At 41.4% G+C, this 24,257-nt stretch overlaps 1 protein-coding gene across 1 annotated transcript in view; it reads right to left on the bottom strand.

The window, feature by feature from the left end:
• Window positions 1-1,688: 1,688 nt before the first annotated feature.
• The window catches only part of SPTLC3 (serine palmitoyltransferase long chain base subunit 3), a 65,834-nt gene continuing 43,265 nt past the window's right edge, over window positions 1,689-24,257 (bottom strand). The window contains exons 7-12 of the mRNA XM_035110067.2: window positions 23,337-23,442; window positions 17,033-17,252; window positions 14,935-15,061; window positions 7,646-7,781; window positions 6,233-6,362; window positions 1,689-3,662 (exon numbers count right to left, since the gene is read on the bottom strand). Coding sequence (XP_034965958.1) covers window positions 3,549-3,662; window positions 6,233-6,362; window positions 7,646-7,781; window positions 14,935-15,061; window positions 17,033-17,252; window positions 23,337-23,442 — 833 coding nt within the window. The 3' untranslated portion in view covers window positions 1,689-3,548. The remainder of the gene's footprint in view (window positions 3,663-6,232; window positions 6,363-7,645; window positions 7,782-14,934; window positions 15,062-17,032; window positions 17,253-23,336; window positions 23,443-24,257) is intronic.

Below are 24,257 nucleotides of genomic sequence, written 5' to 3'. Positions count from 1 at the left end.
TGCATATGTATGTTTAATAATAGACTTGTTCTGGAATCTGCAGACGAACAGGTCCTTGTTAAGGATATATATTATTTGCAAAACCTGGGAAACAGGGAAGTTTGGGTGGGTTGGAATGGTTTTGGAATACATTATTTGCTTTGCTGCTGCTGCTGCCTTACACAGGAGTTCTGACTGCTTCTGCTCTTAAAGAAGCCCATTAGAATACTTTCTGCCACATAGCCTGGCAAATATGTCCAGACATTGCCTGCTAAATAATATTAACACACACACACACACACACACACACACACACACACACACACACACACACTGGATCAATTGGAAACTATTGCAAGACTGCAGAAAAATCAAGATGTTTGTAATAAATGTAAAATTAAAAAGTGAGGGCTGCTTTCTACATCAGGAACAAGGGGGAATTAAGTTCTACATAGGGATTTTCTGCCCCCGTGGAATCTGCCGCCCGAGGCGGTTGCCTCATGAGTGGGCCGGTCCTGCAAAGTTCAATGGCCCCCAATGTTGTTGTTGTTTTGTTTAAAAAGGCATGCCATCTTATCAATATAAAATCAGTCATTGTTTACTGCTGTTCCATTTCATGTAATTTGTTCCTCCCCAGGCTCTACAGCCCCTTCCTCAAGCTTCTTACTCTCCACCCCACTCTGAGGGTGATAGTATGCTGGAAGAGAAATATTCCCTTCTTAAATAAAGTAAGTATAGTTGTTCACAGCCCTTTTAGCGACATTGCCTTACAAAAAGAAGGCAAAACTTTCAACTCACTGGCTAATGGCACAAACTAACACCACAGTATTATTGAGACCTACTCTGCTCTAAGCCCAGTCCTTACATATGGCTTACATTTCTGTATAGGTACAATGACAATCAGTAACATATGAAGTGCAAAGGTTGAATCATTCCTGTGTCATAAACTCCAAAGTACTTTAAAGGGTAAGGCCTTCTTGTCTCTTTTTGCTGATTATGCACTATAGGGAAATATTAACCTACCATGCAGGATCCACTCCACCCCCCCGGGATTACAAAACTAACCAAAACTGTGCATGGGAAATGTATGGGAGGAATAAAGAGGAATGCTTTGCCTGTGCATAGGGATGGTTTGGACTGGATACGATTTGGAAGATACCATTAAAACTATTATTATGTGGATGTTATTAGCCGCCAGTAGGGGATCTGTGATGCGGAATGGTAGCTTCAGTTCCAAAGACTCTTATGTGTCTATTCCAATGAACAGACAAATCTGGGACCTGGATCCAGTGCTCTGCTACTAACAGGTATCTAGCTCTGCAGCAGAGGAAGCACACAGGATATGGTACCATTACATACCATACTACCTAAACAATGCATCTGTTAAGGGAATGATGAAGGGGAGGAAATGGAGATGCGAGGAATTATTTTATTTGTCAGAGCAGAACTAGCAGCATCTTTAGAGAAAGCCCTTTTGCCAGAGCATCAATTTGGCAGTGTGCCCCCGGGGGTATGAAGCCATATCTCCACCCCCCCTTAAAATGACCATTGAAACCAGGATGTTCTGTGGATCATGTGAATAGTGGATCATGGCTTAAGATGCTTCCTCTATAACCCACCATCATTCATCAATGGATGAATGCCCCTCCATGCAAATCTGTAAATGGAAATTAAAGTTATCTGAACAAGAAAGGAGCCAACTTCAAAAATTATAAAAACAAAAACATCCTTTAATCTTTATACAGTAGTTTTAGGATAATGCACAAACATGGCCCCTATAGTGTTTCTCAAGTTCATCTGCCAAAGTGAACAATCATACAACACTCTACAATTCACTCCCCTCCACAATATACTTCTGAAGCAGACATTTGATATTGTGGAATGCGTTGCGGTCCGTTCTTAACATTATAGCAGCATTGAATTTTATTAACTTGAACAACAAAAAGGGACCTCATAACTAATCAGCCTTGCTTCATCCTCAAAGCTGCTTTAACAAGCAGGGGAGTCATATACTGTAATTGCTATTCCACAATTTAATTGTTCTGTTCTTAAATCTAATTTTGCAGCTGTGGGTTAAGTGGATACCACAGCTTTCAAGAACATGAAAGCAAAGTACATCTGTGCAACAGAAAGCTAACCATCTCTTGATCGGATGTGTTTACAGTGCCATCAGATAGTCCAGAATGGTTTGCAGCTCCCTCAAAGCTACAGAAAAAACTTTCAACCAGTTATTTTATTTTTATATATATATAAAAACTACATAAAACTACAAAGACCTTCCTTAACTGCTGAGACTGGAGAACTTCATTTCACATGCAGCCCAGTTGGAAGCGGATGATATCTTCCCATTAGTTCTGGCTTCATTCATTTGGTGCAATGCAAGTGGGACTATAGCCACCTATTCTCCCATTATCCTTTCCAGACCATTGGTCATCTTCTAACACCAGTTAAAAACTGTAAACATGTAATAAAAAACCACAGTTCTATAACTCTCACAGCAAAACCAAGAACGTTGACCAACTTATCTCCAGCTGTGTTATACCTCATAGAAACAGCATTATAAAGAGGATTCAGGAGTCTGAAACAGCAAGTTCCTGGAGCATCGTATTCTGTGCAGCACACAACCAGAGTGTTCTTTACTCCCAGGTATGCTTATCAAGCCTGTAAGGTACTTCAAGAACAGAAAATAGGCTTCTGAATGTAAGTTATATTTTGTGCACCACAAGGGAAGGTATGCATGTGAAAGTATGCAAGAGTAACAGAAATGTCAGTTATGAAAATTGTGCATGAAAAGCCTATAAACCTGTTTTCAGACCAAACAAGTAAAAAAAAAATTTCTACCATTAATTTTAAGTATTCAATGCATCAACAATGTAAGAATAAAAACAGACATTTTTGTGGCTTACCCTTTCTTGCCACGTTTGATGAAAAAACCTTAAAACATTTTTTTGCCAAAAAACAACAACTGGCAAACAGAAGTGGTAGCTTTCCCCTCCCCAAAAAACTTTTGGCAGTAATAGTTAATGTTAAGTAAGGCACTGAATGACCACTGTCTCTTACTAAGACACCTGTTAATTGAAGAAAAGTCTGCCTGTAATTTCCTCTGCCAAAATTCACATAAGTTGAAATGGAAGTATGCCGTTCTGCAAGTGAAAGCCAGTTTAACAAGTGATTTTTTTTCCTTCAACCAACATACTACATTCCAATTCATTCTTTTAAAAAGTTTATTGTAATCATAATTAAGAACTATGAAAAGCCTGCTCATAAAAAGGCTCATAACAAAGGCTGCACAGTTGCAATTGACTTAATGGGACAAAGTCTTTTGCATCAAATAATAATAATATTAATATTAATAATAATACTCGTATTTCTTGGTAGGGCTCTGTAGCAACCATATTTCAGTCTCTTGCACACAGAATCCAATCCGATGAAACACACACAGTGCTTTTCTTGGTTCAATTAACTGTGAAGCAAAAACTGTCCTTAGAAAAGAAGAAACACATTCCTATTGTTTAGGTTCCCTCCCCCCCTCTTGTAACATCGTAATGTTTTCTCCATGGGAGGGAAGCTTAATCTTCAAGTTCAAAGCATGTTTCATCATATAGTTCAGGACGAGATGACTTGGAGCGCTGGGAATATTTCAGCTGCAAAAAATCACCCAGTTCATCTAGAGCATCAAGGACCTGTAAATACAATTGTACGATATCAGAAAGATATAAAGCGCCGCTCACTTCTGCTTAGCATCTAGAACAAATAGTCACACAAGTGTATGTTTACACACACACACACACACACACACACACACACACACACACACACATGGAATTAAGGCTGGTGAATCCAGGTGAAATCCATACTGTTATTCCATACTCATAACATTATTATGAATCTAAAAGTCAAAGACTCTAGGTCTTGTATTACCTGGGGCCAACAATGAAGAAGTGAACATTGTTTTTGTTTCTGATGTTTTGTCCAAATAGTTAATCCAGTGTATACATTTCCACCAAATGCTTGTCAGAAGGAGGCAGGCTCTTTTATAGTTGAAGACCAACTGCTCTTTGACACCTCCCAACTGAAGACAAATTTCTCCCTGGTCATTTTGAAACATGAAGTCACCTGAACTCCAAATTTCATTTTCCTTTCCTGCTTCTATTGCTTCTCTAGTTTGTCACCATGACTGTTAGATTGCAAACCACTCTCTATTCTGGTGTGGTTCTGTCTATTTTATTTCTGGTCTGGATATACTTCAGTATATTTTCCCATTTTAGACTCCAGTTTTGCAATGGGTTTCATGCTAACTTTTTTTTTAATAAAAAAAATCATTCTCCCGCTTGATGTGCAATGGCAATTGCCTGAACATACTTAAAGATGTCACCACCACCACCAATTTGCATCCAGTTCTAGGCCAGGTCTTGCCACTACCCACCCCCAAAGCATGATGCGTCCCACACCTTCCTTTGACAAAAGGAACAATTTTTCATGCCTGCAAGAAGCTCAAGTGCCTATTTTAAAAAGTGCCTCAAAGAGCACGCATTTCTCCTCCCCAAACAGCATTTAGTATTAGCCAAGTGTCAGTGTGAAGGTGAGATGATATTGCTTTTAATTTTAAATCGAAATAGCATTTGCATAAGAACCAGATGGCTTTTGTTATCAAATAACTATGGGTTGATGTTTTTTTTACCAGAGGAAACAACCCTGAAATGTCTCCAGCAACAGTAAAATCCTTAGTGCATTACTTATGTGGTCTTGTAGTGCATGGCACTTGTTGATTTGCACTATTCTAGATTTTAAATTATTATATCTTATTATTATTATTATACAGAATATTATTATTATAGATTATTATGCTTTCACGTCTTACAAAAGTAATTGGGATTAAGGTAACTGGATGTTTTTCCATTTCAAGAATAGGTTGAAACATAACCAAATCAGGACATTTAACATATTGGTTTGTATGGTATTACAGCCCCTTCCTTCCTTCCTTCCTTCCTTCCTTCCTTCCTTCCTTCCTTCCTTCCTTCCTTCCTTCCTTCCTTCCTTCCTTCCTTCCTTCCTTCCTTCCTTCCTTCCTTCCTTCCTTCCTTCCTTCCTTCCTTCCTTCCTTCCTTCCTTCCTTCCTTCCTTCCTTCCTGAAAAACTGGTTACAAGCAAACTTTACTTCATGGATGCTGCAGATATTAGGTTATCAAAATACGGCTGCAATCAGCAAACTTCACTCTCCTGTCTTAACACCACATGGCCTTTACCTTTTAGGTATTGTAACTCTTTCCCACTGCGGTGTTAATTTGTCCAAAAATTAAATTAGGAAATTGTATAACTTCCCATTATTTCTCAAGTCCACCAAATACCACAAGGGTATGGTGCTTTGAGAAGCAAGCAGTATTCAAGAGGTGTGGCTGAACGGGAGAGTTCAACCAAGTACAGTACCAGTATTTGAAGCCCCTCATTCTATTTTGCACAGAGCATGGGTTGCAGTGTTAGGACTCTAACACTGTCACAAGATCAAAGGCATATAAAATTAAAGCAAAACAAAATAAAAAAATCCTTCCAGTAGCACCTTAGAGACCAATTAAGTTTGTCATAGGTATGAGCTTTCGTGTGCATGTTCACACGAAAGCTCATACCTATGACAAACTTAGTTGGTTTCTAAGGTGCTACTGGAAGGATTCTTTTATTGCGTCAGACCAACACGGCTACCTACCTGTAACTAAAATTAAAGCAAAACACAGAAGCAATTTCTCACCCAGGTTTGCAACAGCATGGGGGAGATAACTTGGCATACTGCTATCTCACCATCTGGGTTAATTCTCTTGTTTGATTTCAGAATCAAAAGTCTAGATTTAGTTAGTGATCATCATGTGCCAACGTAGCCCTCAACCCTAAAATATGCATGCAACCAACATTTTGCTGTTTTCCCACTTTGTTCAGTAAAGAGTTCTATGAAACTCAAAAGCTTGCATACTTCTAAGTTGGCCCAGTAAAATATATTAATTTGCCTCCATGTTTCTCACGTAGACATAAGTATTTACTTATTTTCAAAATAAAACCTTCTGTAATAATGTGAGGGCGATCAAGGAAAGCAAAGACATAATAATAATAATAATAATAATAATAATAATAATAATAGTAATACCGGTAGTAGTAGTAATAATAATAATAATAATAATAATAATAGAGAGACAGTGTGAGGATTCTTCTAGAACCTTCCCAAAAAATGTAGAGTTGATATTGCAAGCAAGCTTGCTGTGCTTACCACATCTAACATCTCCCGTGTATGAGCAGCTGACACACAAAACCGAGCTCTGGATTCTGCGATTGGGGTAGCTGGAAAGCCGACAACCACCACCCCGATATTTCTGGCTAGCATGCGTCTTGCAAAAGCCCTGGGTAAGAAAATGAGGCGAAATTGAAATTATTGCTCTCACACTGCACAATGTTTAAATACAAAAGAAGTAAATACAAAACCCTGTTGCACAAGTGGAAGCTCATATTCAGTGCTTCTGCTGACAGGACTTTAGCTGAATCCTACCTTAAACTGGAGGGACGCTCAGTCTAAATCACTGAGCGTAGGGCTTGCCGATTGGAAGGCCGGCGGTTTGAATCCCCACAATGGGGTGAGCTCCCGTTGCTCGGTCCCAGCTCCTGCCAACCTAGCAGTTCAAAAGCACGTCAAAGTGCAAGTAGATAAATAGGTACCGCTCCGGCAGGAAGGTAAACGGCATTTCTGTGCGCTGCTCTAGTTTGCCAGAAGCGGCTTAGTCATGCTGGCCACATGACCTGGAAGCTGTCTGCGGACAAACGCCGGCTCCCTCGGCCTATTGAGCGAGATGAGCATGCAACCCCAGAGTCGTCCATGACTGGACCTAATAGTCAGGGGTACCTTTACCTTTTACCTTAAACTGGCAACAGTGATTTTGGTGGGGAGGGGAGGACCCCCCCCCAAAAAAACCCCAAAACTGTTCCACTACTTCATTTTTCCATGGAAAACTTTCTATTTAATCATTTCATTAGTAATAATGAATGGATGTGAACTGCAAATGCAGTATTGGGTAAGATTGGCAGTTTCAATTTTTTTCTTTGTTGATTAAATTCAAGAAAAATGAAACATGCTAAATTGGATCACTATAGGGCTTGAGAAAATTTTCCAATACAGATTACTCTAATTTGCATGGGATTCCCCCCTCTCCTCAGGAAAACCTACACCACTGCTTGGGAGTAAGGCCTACTGAATAAACAGGGACTTCCTCGTAAGCATGCATAGGACGGCACTGCTTGTCTTTTATATATGCCTGATAAAATTGAGAGGAGGGGCTGCTTAAACCCAAGAGCCTCTTAAATTCAATTAAGCCCAGAAAAGTATTTTTTAAAATAAACTAGTTTCCAGGCACAATTTTTAAGACTATTAAACCATAGAATGGAAGCGTGCATCCACCAGTTTGACACTCTTAAGTACTATGGCCACACTTTCCCCTATAAACCCGGAGAACAGTTGTCAGTCAGAGTAGACAGCACTGGCCTAGAAGGAAGCTGCCATATAAGTCAAGTCAGAATATGTTCCCCAATGTAGAAATATAAAAAAGACATTTCTGAAATAAAATCTTTCGAGTTTACCAGCAAAATTCTGAAAACTTTGCATAGCTGCCTGGGGCAGAGGAGCTTAACTTACCCAATTTTGCCTGGTAAGTAAAGGAGCAAAGGGACAACAGGAGAATCTTCATTGCCATAAATAATGAAACCTAGTTTATGCAATCTTCGTCTGAAGTACCTTGTATTCTCTGCTAGCGCGCAGACTCTCTGAAGTCCTGGAATAAGAACCAGAAAACCAGTGAATGCAGGAACATCACACACCTGCTGTCTCAGGACCAAAACAAAGATCTAGAGCTTTAATACTGCAGAGACTGATCAGCACGTAAAATAGCTAACTAAGACGGCTTCAGAAGCCGATACATTCTCAAACATACATTCAAATGTTAATGTGTCCCCATGTGATTATTTCTGATACAGTGGTACCTCGGTTCTTGAATTTAATCCGTTCTGGGAGTCCGTTCGACTCCCGGAACAGTTCAGAAACCAAGGCACGGCTTCCGATTCCTGCACTCAATCGGAAGCCGCGGAAGCCGTGTTTGGTTTCTGAAAAACGTTTGCAAACCGGAACACCCACTTCCGGGTTTGTGGCATTCGGGAGCCGATTTGTTCAGGAGCCAAGCTGTTCGACTACCAAGGTAACACTGTACATAATAGTATTATGAAGATAAAAGAGTACCTACAGGGCCAAATGAGACATGGAGGTGGTTCTTACACCAGGGGTAAAAGGAGTACCACTAAACATTTCCCCAACCCACACATCTCAGGCCTTACCTCCCTGACTAGTCCATTGCTCAAGACACTCTTCTTCATTCTCTTCTTCCGGTTTTGGACTCAGAAGGGAATAAAAGTGCTTGGAGCAACAACTGGGGTGGGGAAGAGAGGGGCAGGGAGGTTCAGTACCCCCCCATTTTTATACTGTTCAAAAACAGGACCCCCCCTATCTAAACAGGGCTATGTGGATGATGGCTTTGCCCTGCTTAGTTTGACCCATACACACTGTACTCTTTGCTTTCTAAGCAAAACACTCACTGCTTCTCAGTTATATTAACAAGGCATAGCGGAGGTATGTATAAACAAACACAGTTATACAATGTTGTTCTCACATGCAAACCCACCATTCAATATGGGTTTAAAGAGAAGAGTATGTGAATATCCAGAGCTCTTTTCTGGTGCAAGGACACACAAGTCCTCATTCCACATGCCTAAAATTCCTACTAAGTCAAGATAATGGGTTTGTATCTGGATCACAAACAACAACTCAGCTGATAATAGCCATGGGCTCATTATAATACTATTCTTTGGAGTGCTAGAGAGGATTTTGAAGGCAAAGGGGAGATACATTTCACCCATTTCAGTATATAGTACTTTGCAATGTCCAAAGCCTTTGACCTTCCAGATGTTGTTGGACTCCAACTTCCATCATCCTTGGCCATAGTTCATTTTGGTTCGAGCTAATGGGAATTGGAGTCCTGCATCATCTGCAGCACTACAAGTTAACCACTCCTGCTTTAACAAAAAGTTAAAAACACAGTTCAGAATCCAGAGCAAACTTTAGAGTGGACAGAACAAAACAAAATTAAAACTGTTTGACCCAAAGTAATTTCTATGTTTCATCGACTCAAGACTGTTACCCTGTTTCTCATATTTTAAGACATACTCATAAAATAAGCCATAGCAGGATTTTTAAGCATTCAAGGAATATAAGCCATACCCCAAAAATAAAACATAGTGATAGGCGCATTAGCAATGCCGGCCGCGGCAGGAGGAGGAAAAAAATAAGACACCCCCTGAAAATAAGCCATAGTGTGTTTTTTTGAGGAAAAAATAAATATAAGACATGTCTTATAATATGAGAAACACGGTACATCTTGCCTTTACTGATGATGCAATAACCTTGCTATCTCTTTAATCTCCCGATAGCCAAGGGAGTATTCGCTGGATTACTTCTAATGTTAGTTGGTAAGAGACAGACACAAAGCACATGTTTGCAAATCTTTGTACATCACAATGTAGCAGCTCTTGTGGCGTCTCTGATCTTTTTAACAGCCTAACTGCACCACTATATTTCTTTTTTAAGGAGACCACCATCACAATTGTCATTACAGCATTTCACTCTTTCCAGAAATTCTATCTATGGCACATCCTGCTCCACCCCACCGAGAATTATTATTATTTTACAATGTCTCTGGAGTTCTTTGTAATTAGCACTTCTCTTAGGCACCACTTCAAGCCGAACTATTTTGCATTTCCCTATATTCAAAAAATAAATAAATCAGTAATTACCATAATCCTGAGATTCTTCCCTTCATCCCATTTAGTTTGAGAAATGAGGCATTTCAGTTCTTCCGAGTCCCAAAGAACACTATGTTGGCACACAGTTGGAACTTACAGGACTGCAAATAGATTTAACTCTTGGTGCTTATTTCTATTCTTTATGTTATGTTGACAATATATCTCAAACAGATATAGCCACACACACAGCTGTTAAGAAGAACTTCGTGTGCATGTAGCTGATGAAGCGATATGATGGGGCAGAAGACTGTTTAAGGCCCCGTTCAAAACATGAAGCCAGAAGAGAGGATCCTCATGCTGAAGCCTGCTCTCACAGATTGCCCTCGCTGGATCTCAGGGGACTGTATCCTTCAGAGATGGCCATACCATTAGGCAGAGTGAGGCTGCCACCTCAGAAGGCAGATGTTGGAAGGTGCTGGCAAACAGAGAAGTTTGCACAGTGTGTCCTGTATTCCTTAAGCAAATACCGTATGTCGCCCTCAGGTTTCCTGGTGCCAGTGTTAAAATAAGAATCAACTGTCAATCCAGGGAGCTTTGGGGAGATGGGTGGGAAAGTGGGCAGGCATCATCTAGACCTTTGCTTCAGGCGGCAACCTGCTTCGGGCTGACCCAGGTCTCCTTGCAGGATTTCTCTTTCTGACTGGCTGTTTAGGAACTTTCCATACCATCAGTTTTGAAAGAACCACACAGGTGAATTTATCAGGTATGCTCTGTTCTACCTGACATAGCTGACAAAAGAATTTTGAAAAATTATTGGAAGGATAGATTTCCAGGTGCCAGCTGTCCTATTTCTTTCATAGAAATAAAATACGATGCTTTCCTCAGGTGGCATCTTGGGTGATTATTGTGATTGTCCTGAGAAATGCGATTGTGTGGAAATTACAGAAACTTATCTGCGACATCATGAAAGACCAGCAGTTACATAAGCATCTCATTTGTGACACTCTAGATTAAAATAAAATACATTTAACCATTACTTTCTTCAGTGTCTGAGAACTAAGGCACCTTTAGAATACTTATCTAGTCATAGCTTTCTTATAAAAAGAGAGACAGCAAAGCTGCTTCCCTCTCTATCACCATCTCATTGCTTTATTTTTTTTTAAAAAAAATGAGCTATGTTTGAGGGCATGCTCTCTGACAAATACAAGTGGGAAGTCAATGCATGTATTTATATATACACATTTATTTATTTAATTTCCTAAAACAGCTTGATTGTAAAAAGAACCTACAGTGGTACCTCATGTTGTGAACGGGATCCATTCCGGCGGCCCGTTTGCAACATGAAAAGGCCGCAACATGAAGCGCTGCATCTGCGCACACACGTGATGCAATGCGGTGCTTCTGCACATGCACAAAGTGCAATTTAGCGCTTCTGCGCATGCGCGCAGGTTATGGATGCGCTGAACTCGGAAGTAACCCGTTCCAGGACTTCCGGGTTCGGGGCGTACGTAACCTGAAAAGACACAACATGAAGCGGCTGTATCATGAGGTATGACTGTATATGAGAGGAAAGAGGGTGGTGAATAGCTCTGGACCTCTGTTCCCCCTGTCCCCCAAATATGAAGAGAGAAGTACGGGTCTTTCTAAGATAGCAGATGAAAGAGCCTAATATACTTGGAACAGGTCTCCACCATTTACAGATGACAACAGGGTCGGCTTCCAACAGCTCAGTTCTTCTACCAAGGTTTCCTGCCCAAATCATCCCCTTTAGCCATCACAGTTACACACTAGACCCATGTATCCTGCAGTATTATTATTATTATTATTATTATTGATGATCATCATCATCTGCCCTTCACTCTCAGAAGTCAGTAGTCCTCCACTGAATTTGAAAGCCAAAAAATTGCTATTATTGACAAACAACAACAATCCTAAAACATACACAACTTGTTAGCAACAGTTCAAAATATACCATACTAGACTGAAGAATGCGAATGGCCATGCAAAGTATTGTGTGGGGCTCTTGGTGTTTAAGTTCCAGAGGCCCGGGGGTGGGAACTAAACCCTGAAAAGTGACAGAAATGTATCTTAACAAAATTTTAACAAGGCATTCTCCAGAGGGGAAAAAAACTAAGAGTGGTGATTTACCAGGAGTCAGCACCAGAACAGTGACTGTCCTTCATAATAAAGGGTACGGTAATTTGGAACTCATGGACTTCCCAAGTAAGAAATGTTCTTATAGAAAAAGATGCTTTGGAGATGGCCTGCGCCCTGCTGAATGAATGGGATGGGAACAAAAAGCCTAGTACAGTCTGTAAGTATCTTTTATACAGAGATCTGCTCAGATAGGCATTCTGGCTGTTATTCTTTGGGTTTGCCATTCAGTTTCCATTTGACAAATCCATTGAGTTATAGGGACGACAAATAGCTTAACCATCTCTCCAGTGGCACTAAAACAAAAACAGCTGTGCCAGAGTATCAAAAACACAAAAAGCATCTTACTACAAAGCTTTCCAGTTGCTAATAAAAACAATAGTCTGGGGGTATTTCCAAAAAATATTTTTGGCACAACAGATTTTAAAAGAACTCGGAAGAAAATGGGGGAGGGGGACTTGAATAACTTGCAGGAAATTTTTAGAGGCTTAATGTAAATTTTTAGAGGCTTTCTGTAAAAAAAAAAAATACCACCAGTTTTCTACCAGGATCCAAGAAAAGAAAAATTGTTAGTTTAAGCACAGATCCCTTTTTCTGGCTGTAATGGGAAAATCTCAAAAGCTGATTTGTGTACATGGACAGAACTTACAACCAACCCATCATTTTGTCCCATGCGCTAGCTTACTTCCAATGTGCCAGAGCTTAGTCATGTGTTGCCTTTTGACTTTTAAGATATAAAAATGTCCCATTACCCACATCTGCATGTCTTGGGCTGTATCAAACCTACTTCAAGTGGATGACAGAAAGGGTATAAGCTGTTCTTTACCAAGCCTCAGCACTTTCCTGTCATTGCTGATGATGTGTTTTGTGGTAAGAGACCACACACTAGCATGACTGCCTCCCCAACCCTTGTGTACATGTTTTGCCAAGCTATTTTAACACACAAGGACAGATATTATGGTGATAAGTACTTTGGAGAAACCTCAGTGCTTGAGCACAATTACAGACTCGCAGATTGATGCGGCTCCTCAACCATCAAATCAAGGTAACTTTCTAAAGGACAAAAATGGCTAAGACTGTTTTGCCTAAACCAAATTGTGAAAGTGTGACTTTCGGCAGTTAAGCAGGATGCCTTGTTTTAATTTCTTAGCTATAGGGTAACCCTGAGGGTCAATCTAGAACAACCCTCTGCAATGTAGGAATCTTAACAAACAGGCCCCCATCCAACTTATTATACCAAAGACTGCTTAGCTTTGCAAAGCAGTTTTACTGCTGCACCACTAGGAGGAGATAGCTTTCTAAGCAATTTGTAGCATATGTAATTTAAGCCAGCACTCCAGATCAGGGTAGATGCCTTAGCAACTTTCATCCACTACAGATATTTTGATATTTTAACTCATTTTCATACTTTTTGCTGTTGTTGAAAAGCCTAAATAGATGTGCGAAAGGGAAAAAAACAGCACGGTGGTGTAGTGGGTGACTGTTAAAATGAAAGATTCCCATTACTAAACATACTAATTCAGCCACAGTAAGAGCCTTACACAGAGGCTAAAGGGGCCCCTGACCATCAGGTCCAGTCGTGTCCGACTCTGGGGTTGCAGCGCTCATCTCGCTCTATAGGCCAAGGGAGTCGGCGTTTGTCCTCAGACAGCTTCCGGGTCATGTGGCCAGCATGACAAAGCTGCTTCTGGCGAACCAGAGCAGCGCACGGAAACGCCGTTTACCTTCCCACCGGAGCGGTCCCTATTTATCTACTTGCACTTTGATGTGCTTTCGAACTGCTAGGTGGGCAGGAGCTGGGACCGAGCAACGGGAGCTCACCCCGTCACAGGGATTCGAAACACAGGGATTCGACACAGAGGCTAGGTGGTGCTAAATCTCTATGTTTAAAGGCCGCTTACTACTGACCAAGGGTATGGCAAGTACAATGATAGCCTGGAGAGGGGCACAGAGGGGAACAATGATTCCAGGGACCTACAATTACAGCCCCAGAATTGCCCTTCATTTTTATTTGAATATTTCTGAATATTGTAATATAGACTTAGCAATAATATAGCACTCTGGGTGCTTCTGAATACGCTTTGCAGCACCCATGATATGTAGGTCGGCATAGGTAGATTTGCAATGGGGATTTCCTAAAGTTAGCACAGATTTCCACTAATAATCTTAAGCATCTTTGTGGGACACAATTTTCACCCAGGTGGTGAAATCTGTGCTCGGGCATTATCCCTTCCTATTCTTGTTGTGTTGTGTGTGTGCCTGTATGTGCACACATGATGGAAAGGTCCTCAATATTAAAAAATAAAGCACCCATAAAAGAGTAGCAGGTCAGGGAGTAGGAGCCTGGCCTAGGCTTCTTTCTCCTGAAGATTCTTGTTTTCTATATGTATAGAGCACCCCCCCCCTGCCCCAATAGAGGAGTTTTCCATCCTGTGAGCCCCCACCCCACCCCACCCCACCTGAGCAAACCCCAGCAATCTGAAGTAGTGCAGCACAGATATACTGGTTTTGTCCACAATGAAAATTAGGCCTATACTGACACAAGAGCTCTATTCAGACAGAACTTTTTATTCTTCAAAGAAGAAACATTGTCTTGCCCTGTCACAAGATTACAAACTGAGCCTTAATTGCAAACAGAAATTAAATCCTTTTTCAATCTTTCTATCAGAGGTGAGGTTAGTGGACAATTTTTGTGCACACTTGAGACAGCAAGAGTGAAGAAGCACGTGCTCCCTGATGCGTGTTCCTGGCTTCATACACCTACAAAGTCACAATCACTGCACTGCTATTGGTCCAACATCCTCTAAGCAAAGTGTGCTTGCAAAGTGTATGAAGGCCAGGAATTAAGTCCCCAAATGCTATGTTTTGCTCATACATTGACCACAAATGATCAGTTGCATTCATCCACAAACACGCCTTTCTTAAGGTGAAATGCTGTTATTCCTATAAAAGTAAATCTTCTCAGTCAGCACAATATCCTACCTTTTGTGGTTCCATCTAGTCCCATGAGACATTTCATTGCTCTTATGATTTGTTCCGCTACTGGAGCAGCCATAGATGAAGCATATGCACCACTATGGGAGTGAACTCGCAAGTAGTCTACTAGTTCCTGGAATAAAAACAGAAAAAAGTTCTAGCGAGGACATCAAAACCTCCTTATGTCTGTTGGAACAGAAGTTTGCAGGTGGCAAGAGCAATCAGATCCAGAATTGGTTGCACACTCAACTGGAAGCCAAAATGCAAAACTTTTAGAAATATACCTCACTTTTGAACCAATGGCTAAATCAACTATTTGTTTCACTGATTCCCTCAAGTACTCTCACAGCAACTGTCAAAAGGGCACACTTTTTAAAAGTCAGTGCATGGCAAGAAGCAACGTGCTTCCAAATTTTCCTGTAATGAGAGAACAGATAGACAGCAGAGGATATTTTAATGCACTATCTCTAGAGATAGTCCTTCCCATGCACCTTGTACCCAGAAGAAATAAACTGCTATTCTATCTCTGTTTATGGGTTCAGTGTTTTGTTCTATTGCAAGTCCCTTAAAAGGAGGCACGGAGCTCTCTCATTCAGAAAAAGGTTATTCAGCCTAGACCCACAATATTTGAAGGGATAAGTACCGTATATACTCATGTATAAGCCGATTTTTTCAGCACATTTTTTATGCTGAAAAAGCCTGCCTTGGCTTATACTCGAGTGAGGGTCCCACCCGAGCGCATTTCCGACAGCGGCAAAGGCGGCGGCAGAGGAACGGGCAGCCTGAAAGCAGTCCTTTTGGGCTGCTCCTTCCTCCTCCACCGGTTTGTGGACCGGCTTATACTCAAGTCTTCGCAGTTTTTTGTGGTAAAGTTAGGTGCCTCGGCTTATATTTGGGTCAGCTTATACTCGAGTATATACGATACATCAATATATAGTGTATGCTACTCAATAAGACTGAGGGTAGCAATAATGTCCTATCCAATACAGAAAATTTATTTTTCAACAGTGTTTCAAATTAGTTTAATGCTAAATTAGGCCTTGCACAGTAGCAATGCCTAATTAAATGATCTACAATTCAATACCTGCAACCTGGATCTTTTTCAAAGGTGTGTCTGACTGAGCACACCTCTGGTCTCAGAGGTAAGAGGTTATTAAACAATGCTAACAGGGATCTTTGTTAAATGTGATGCAAAGGGTAGCACAGAAGCCAATTTAAGCTGACTCAAGTGAAAAATCTGACTACAATTTCCCCTGCAGACAGAAACAAAACAAAACAAAACAAAACATGCTCACAGTTTTACTTGTTTATACTCAAGCAATATAAGACTTGAAAGTTCACAACCCTCAGGAAACTATGCAGTCAATGTAAAATTCATTCATGTTTAGCTACTGTCCTTTGGCAGGACTTGCATATAAGCTGTATGTAACTGCACCTTTCCCCAATGTTACTCAAGCAAAGAGCAATATTTGCAGCAAGCACATGATGTCTGAAGACATGTAATGTGCCCAGTACAGAGAAATCATTAAAACTTTCTTAAGATCAAATAACAAAAGGAATTCAGAGGCATGCCAAAAAAACATTTGAGAACTCGGTTACCAGTGTGCAAATTGTCACTGCATTTCCCCCTTACATCATCATATTCAATGACATTAATTAGAAAGTGCTTACTATGAACAACCTGCATGCAAATAGTGGGATGAGATATTGGCACAGTTATCAAATGCAGCAGAAGCAATATTTACTGTCAACAGGAGAATCCAAAGAGCTGTATATTTGTGACATGATATTCATTCAGAAGTATGTGAACTCTGTAAAACCATGCAGAGAGGGGAGAGGGACCTCAAAACTGGAATATTATCTGTTCTGTGAATGCAGACGGAACCACATTGAAGCCCTTCAAACCTAGTGCAAATATACACACAAGGGAGCAAAAACTCTTGTAAAAATATGAGCAGTGGCAGTTTGTTCTAGGTACCAGAATAGGATATCTGCTTCCTGACTGCTGAAGCAACCCTGGTCTTATTCCATTTTTGAAATGCTTAGCAACCACTGGCATTTGAGTTTTTACACACCTACAAATGCTGACAATTGATGCCAATACCTTTTTGCCTGCTATGTATCCCCCAGCTGCTCCAAAGCTTTTGGTGAATGTTCCCATCAGTACATCAACATCGTTGGGATCCATTCCAAAGTACTCCACAACTCCTCTCCCTGTTGGGCCAACGGCACCTATGCTGTGAGCTTCGTCCAAGTAGACATAGGCTTTGTATTTTCTCTTCAAGGCAATTATCTCCGGCAAGCGTACAATGGAGCCTTCCATACTGTGGGGAACAAAAGAAAACAGCCGAGAAATGAGCACTTAATTGATTCAGCTGTAGCTATGGACATAATGCTATTGATTGCATCTAAGCAGCTGAAGCCACAGTGGAGAAAAACCTAAGTATACGCGTTTGTACTCGCGATCAGCCACCAGCAAGAGACAAAGAAGCACTAGAGTTCAACAAACCAAAAGTAGCTTAGCTGTGGACTCTGTTTATTCCTTAGGTGTCAACAAAGGAGTTTCCCAAAAGGGAATGAGGCACAGTGGAGACTGTGGTGTCTTTAGGATATATAGTTTATTTATACACATACAGGGTAGTCCAAAAGTAGGTATACTTTAAAAAGAAAGAAAGAAACAATTCGTTTTCTTTACCGATATTGTGAATGAAGAGAACTTGAGTCAAATAACAAGCAGATTCTAAAGCAGTATACCTACTTTTGGGCCACCCTGTATATAACCTGAGCCTATGATGGAAAGGTTCACTGCGTCAACACCCCAAAAGGGTTTTGTTTCTCCCATAGCCACAACCCTGGATTCAGCCGGAGATCTAGCATCTCTCTCTCTCTCTCTCTCTCTCTCTCTCTCTCTCTCTCTCTCTCTCTCTCTCTCTCTCTCTCTCTCTCTCTCTCTGCTTTTCCAGCCTGCTGTTTTTGCATCCTGTCACTCCCTAACCTCTCTACTCTGGCTTTATCTGGTTTTTTTTTTGGGGGGGGGGGTCTCCACTCATTTTTCATACTGCACAGACTCCTTGATCCTTTGTTCTCTTAATGGCCCATCACCCAGGAGGTTAGCCTGGCTTGATTAGCTTTTAATGCTTTCTGGATCCAGGGATTAGGAGTGTCTGGCACTCACTTTCACAACCCCAAGCTTGATTAAATTATTATGCACGATGGATCTAGGCATTAGAAAGGCCTGGCTCCCACAAACTCATAACACTACCCCCTGAACCAGAATCTGTCCCCAGATGTGCAACAAACAGCAAAATACAGCTTTCCTGTAGAAAAATAACCAACAAATTAGCAAAAGCATTATAAAACACATTATCAAACCAATAATAAAACACAGTTACACTTTTAACCCAACCCAGTACAGTAGCAGCTACAGTACAGATCCAGGCGCTTTGGGAAGAAACTGATTTTCTGGATCCATTTCAATTGGGAATTAGACCCGGTTTTGGCACAGAAAGTGTTTTTGTTTCCCTGTATGATGACCTCTGTCGAGAGACAAGAGAAACATGTCACTGTTAATTCTCCTCAATCTCTCAGTGGCTTTCGATTCCATCAACCATGGTATCTTCTGGAGCGACTGTCCCAAACTATGGGTGAGTGGCACCGCTTTGCAGTGGTTGCAGTCCTACTTAGATGGTCATTCTAAGAGGGTATTGCTTGGGGAATACTTTTCAGCCCCATGGAACCTTCAATGTAGGATTCTGCAGGGCTCAATCCTATCCCCCATGTTGTTTTACATCTACATGAAACCACTGGGTGGGGTTATGCAGGGGTTTGGAGTATGTTGCCAGCAGTATGCTGATGACACTCAGCTCTATTTCTCCTTTACATCTGCAGGTGAGGCAGTGGAAGTGCTGGACCAGCGTCTTGCCTTGATAATGCACTGGATGAGAGCCAACAAACTGAAACTCAATCCAGATAAGACTGAGGCACTGTTAGCGAGGCACACCCTAAACCGGATGTGTGGGAGATCACCTGCTCTTGAGGGGGTTACTTTTCCTCTGAAGGAGCAGGTTTGTAGCTTGGGGGTACTCCTGGATCCTTTGCTGTCTTTCGAGGCTCAGATAGCCTCAGTGGCTCAGAGCACCTTCCATCAGCTATGTCCATATCTGGACAGGGATACTGTTGTCTATGCTCTGGTAACCTCTAGGTTAGATTGCAGTGGTACCTTGGTCTACGAACAGTCCTGTTAACAAACTATTCGGGAAATGAACTCCACAAAACCGGAAGTAGGTGTTCCAGTTAGTGAACTTTGCCTCGGAAGCCAAATGGAAGCCAAGCAGTGGAAGGGCACTGGTGGCGGGAGGCCTCAGTAGGGAAAGCGTGCCTCGGTTTAAGAACGCTTTGGTTTAAGAATGGACTTCTGGAACGAATTAAGTTCACAAACTGAGGTGTTGTTGTTGTTGTTTAGTCGTTTAGTCGTGTCTGACTCTTTGTGACCCCATGGACCATAGCACGCCAGGAACGCCTGTCTTCCACTGCCTCCCGCAGTTTGGTCCAGCGCATGTTTGCTATTTGGTCTCTGGTTCCTCTGCCCCTTCGAAATCCAGCTTGCACTTCTGGGAGTTCTCGGTCCACATACTGCCTAAGCCTGCCTTGTAGAATTTTAAGCATAACCTTGCTAGCGTGTGAGATGAGCGCAATTGTGCGGTAGTTGGAGCATTCTTTGGCACTGCCCTTCTTTGGGATTGGGATGTAGCCAAAGATGGAGAGAGAAGAAACTGAGGTACCACTGTATTTGCAATGCATTATATGTAGGGCTGCCTCTGAAGACGGTTCGGAAAATTCAGCTAGTGCAGAATTCAGCGGCCAGGTTGCTCATCGGAGCAAGACAGTTTGAGCATATTACACCAATCCTGGTCTGACTGCATTGGCTACCAATTAGTTTCTGGACCCAATTCAAAGTGCAGGTTTTGACCTATAAACCCTTAAACAGTTTAGAACCGCAATACCTCACCTATTTCCATATGAACCTACCTGGACTCTGAAATCATCTTCTAAGGCCCTTCTTTGTGCTGCTGTTGTTTTTTATTTTGATTATGTATTTTGTGGTTTTATATTTTGATTTTATTCTGTGAACCAACCTGAGACCTCTGGGTATAGGGCGGTATATAAATTCAATAAATAAAAATAAAAATTCTATTAAGCAAGATCCAGTCCACCAGGATCTCTTCAGGCCTTTGTCTCCTTGATGCACACTCCAGTCAGTTCTGTATCCAAACTGCTTACCCAGCCCCCACACTTGGTCTGCCCAAGATGATGAGTTTCTGACAGGCTTAAGCCAAGATACAGGTCTCAGAACCAAAGCCAAAGCAGCCTTCGGACACACAGTTATCAGAACAATTCCTAAAAATCATTAAACAGTTCCTATCACCAAAACATGCAAAAAGCACAAATTAACAGGATTTCAATTCCCTGCGCAAAAAAAGCTTGCGGGAAGGGTCCCTGCAGCAAAGAGTCCCCAAAAGCAACCCCCACACCATACCATTGCCAGAATGGCTTTTTGCCTTAGAATTTCAGAGTTCTCAGTCCAAGAAGATCAACAGCTACTTCGGGGCTCAAACAACAGGTTCAGTCTTTTTGGAACGCTTCAATTTCACTTTGGCCTCTCCTTTCGTTATGGATCAGAGGCTCCTAACTCACACTCCAGTCCCAAAATATTATTTGTAGCCGCACACAAGGATTCAAGACACAACTCTAGGAACACAACTGCCTTCTCACTGGCACACCAGGGATCCCCTTCACCTTTCCCCCCTCTTGCAGGTCCTGGGCCAATCCATTTCACCCCCTGCCCTAAATTGCAAATCAAAGTCCTGCCACAAGTCCTTATCAGGCGGCACCTTCTTGAGGATCAGCTAGCCCAGTCCACTCAAGTTGACGGCCAAGAATTCCGCTCTCTGCTTACTCCCAACATCTCTCGAATGCTTTATGGCCCCAAACAAAGTCAGGTAACCCTCCCAGAGGCTCTTGTCCTCCCATGAGACCCCGGGTGTCCCTGGCTGCTGGGACCTGCTTAATGGCTGCACCTAGTATAGAGACTGGTCCCCATCCCACAAGACCATCTTGGGGCACCCAATGGGGCAAAATCACTGTGCACCACTATGTAGAGGACCCTAGGTAACAAAATGATTTTATTTTTATTTTATTCATTTAGATTATTTATATGCCACCCTTTGCACAAGCTGTGGGGCAGATTAAAACAAGGCAAATAGATAAAAACCCACAAAACAACGAATCACTAAAGAACAGCCCAGGTTATTTATTTTGTAAATAAAAATTATATACGTCTTGATTGTAAAAAACCCCCAAAAAACTTCAAAGTGGATTACAAAAATAATAGAGCAATAAAATTATCAGTAAAATAGTTTAAACCAACTGTTTAAAACAGTCAAAAACAATTAAAATAATCAATTAGTTAAAACATGTCAACATTACACATAGGCTGGCCTAAAACATGATTTTAGTAGGAACTGAAAAGAGTACAATGAAGACACCTATGTCATTTAGCAGGAAGTGTGGGTGTACTCATGATTTCATTGCTCTATTATTTCCCTTCCACCCATCTACTTGCTAAATTCAGATAACATGATTGCTTTGATGAAGAGTTCCAACACCTTGCAGAAATATTACAACACTGACCAGTTTGGAATGCAACACAACATTCAGACCAAGTGCAATTCATTATGCAAACAAAAGATCTATAGAGATTTTCATCCATGACATGTTATAAAAAAGAAAAACCTTCTTTAAAAATGCCAAAAGCTATCTGTGTCTTTCTCACAGGTATATATCCTTTATTGTTTTAAGAACCATGCTACATGATCCCTATTCATATTCATATTATTATTATTATTATTATTATTATTATTATTATTATTATAGCATCTGTTATCCAAATGATAGTGCAATGATATAATAATGGCACCAGGCACGCATTATGCCAACAAAGGCTGGATGAATGAATGAATGAATGAACCATGCACACCTGGGGAGAGCATTCCACAGATGGGGAGCTACCACAGAAAAGGCCTGTTCTTGTGTTGTCATCCTCCAAACCTCTCAGGGAGGGGGGACAAAGAGAAGAGCCTCAGATGACAAGCACAGGGTCCAGGTTGGATCAAATGGGGGAAGGCAGTCCTTAAGATCCTGAGCTGTATTGCCATAATCTGGAAGCAGAATGCATGAGTAGCAAGAAAGGTGCAAGCTCAGCTCTCCCATGTCTGCAGTGGGGAGCCTTTCACATTCATGGAGGCTTCTTGTGAGATGGGGGTTCTACACAATGCAAGGAGCCTATGGAATTAGAAGCTACAGACCCATTGTCCTCCGAATCATGGTAGGGAGCGAAAGAGAATGGGGACAAGGAGGCAGAGTAAGGGTTCTAGTCCTCATTTCCACATTCCGCTTCCAAATTACTATTAACAGCTGAATAAGGCTTTGGCGTTATGGTGACCAGCCACTAACCAAAGAAAAAACGGAAGGTAATGACTCATTAAGAATGCCATTAATAAGGCAAAGTCTAGGCCAGACACCTCTTGGCTGGGGCCCCTCCTGAGTTAATTAATGGGACAAAAGCCAGAGTTGGAAGGAGAAGAGTTGTTTAGGATAGCAGTTGACTGGGATGTGAACTCAAGAGAGAAAAAGTGGCAGTCTGCAAAGCGCAGCAAGGTAGAGAGAGGGGTCAGAGCCATGTTTGATTTCTTTCTGAGTCCAAGGCTGCAGTGATGGCAGAAACAAAACCCTCTTGGAGTGCTAATGCTGTGAGTCCCTCCATCACAAGCTCAGGTTGTATATATGCGTAAATAAACCCTCTATCATAAAGACACCACAGTCTCATTTCCAAAAGGAAACACAAACCCTGGGTTGGTGCCGGAACCACTGGAATCTCACACTGCTCAGAGATTGGGGTAGCATGTACCAGTCAAATTACTTTTAACACCTGGATAAGACTATGGAGTTTCTTGGTTCTCTTTTTTTTAAAAAACAAGCAATCCACAAAGCAAACTGGGGCAGACTGCACTTGTGCAGCAGAATGTTGGTTGGGAAGAGGCTTCTCAAGTCTTTCTCCTTAAATTTTACAGATCAAAATTGCCCCTGCCCCCACAATTGATTTTGGGAGAATATAAGCACCACATTCCTTGTGCACCCAAACTGACAATAGGCTGCTTCGGGATACCAAATATGATCTGAAAAATGACGGTGGGAGGCAGAACCTTACACAGCTTCTTTGCTTACCATTCTTCCACTCAGATACAGTATTCTGTTGGGGGCTTGAACTGTTAAACAGTGGCCAGCATCACCTATGGTTTGTTGGAAGAAAGCCACCTTGAACTTGCATTGGAGTTGCAATTTCTGCATACCTGTAAATGCCTTCCACAAGAATCAGAATCTTTTTCCATGCTCTCCGACTTCGAGGTTGTCCATGTATTACTGCATCCTTCAAAAGCTTTTCTAAGCTTTGCATATCTGGTTACAAAAACACAAAAAAGCAGTGCATCAGATACTTATTCATGTAATTTCTTTGCAGAACATTTATATCCCTCCTTCCAATAAGGAAGACTGTAATCCTGTCATGCTCTAGGTAACAAAAGTCTGTGCTTTTTAAAAATTGGAGACCAGCAGCGGATTCATCCTTTTAAATATTTGAACAATTTAATTGTTAAAGGACACATCTGAGTGACTTCTTTCCTGAACAAGAATTTCAACATTTAGAATACTGTTCATGCTGGAGTGTGTTTTTATGGGTGTCTTCTTGCAACACACAGTCAGCTCTCAACTTATGTGGGGGATAGTGCATAAAGGCAAAATTGCTTATGATTGAAACACTCTCCCTGCACCTCTGAATGCTCTCCCAAGCTGAGTGCAATGGCAGGTAAGATTGCTAATGTTTACCCCCCAGTCACCCACCTTTTAAAAAAATTAATAAATTTAGCTAAGCATGTACAAATGAATTCGTACAAGTTAAGTTGTGAGTTGGTCTTATGTTTTATAAACTTCCAAGCTCTCTACTGCCTAATAAGCCTGCTGCTTAATATGACCCTGAGAAGCAACCCCAGTTAACAACCAAAACATGTTGCATCACGTTAGTGAGAGGTGCATTTCATAGCTGCCAAGTTTTCCCTTTTCTCGCGAGGAAGCCTATTCAGCATAAGGGAAAATCCCTTTAAAAAAGGGATAACTTGGCAGCTATGGTGCATTTTATCTTGAGTGAGCAGTGGGATAGAAGATACTTTTAGTTTATAATCCAACCATATTAAATTTTCAGTAAACCAAGTATCTTA

This window comes from Zootoca vivipara, chromosome 3 (assembly GCF_963506605.1).
Source record: "Zootoca vivipara chromosome 3, rZooViv1.1, whole genome shotgun sequence".
NCBI classification, from domain to species: domain Eukaryota; kingdom Metazoa; phylum Chordata; class Lepidosauria; order Squamata; family Lacertidae; genus Zootoca; species Zootoca vivipara.
This window is presented reverse-complemented; position numbering and strand designations above follow the sequence as displayed.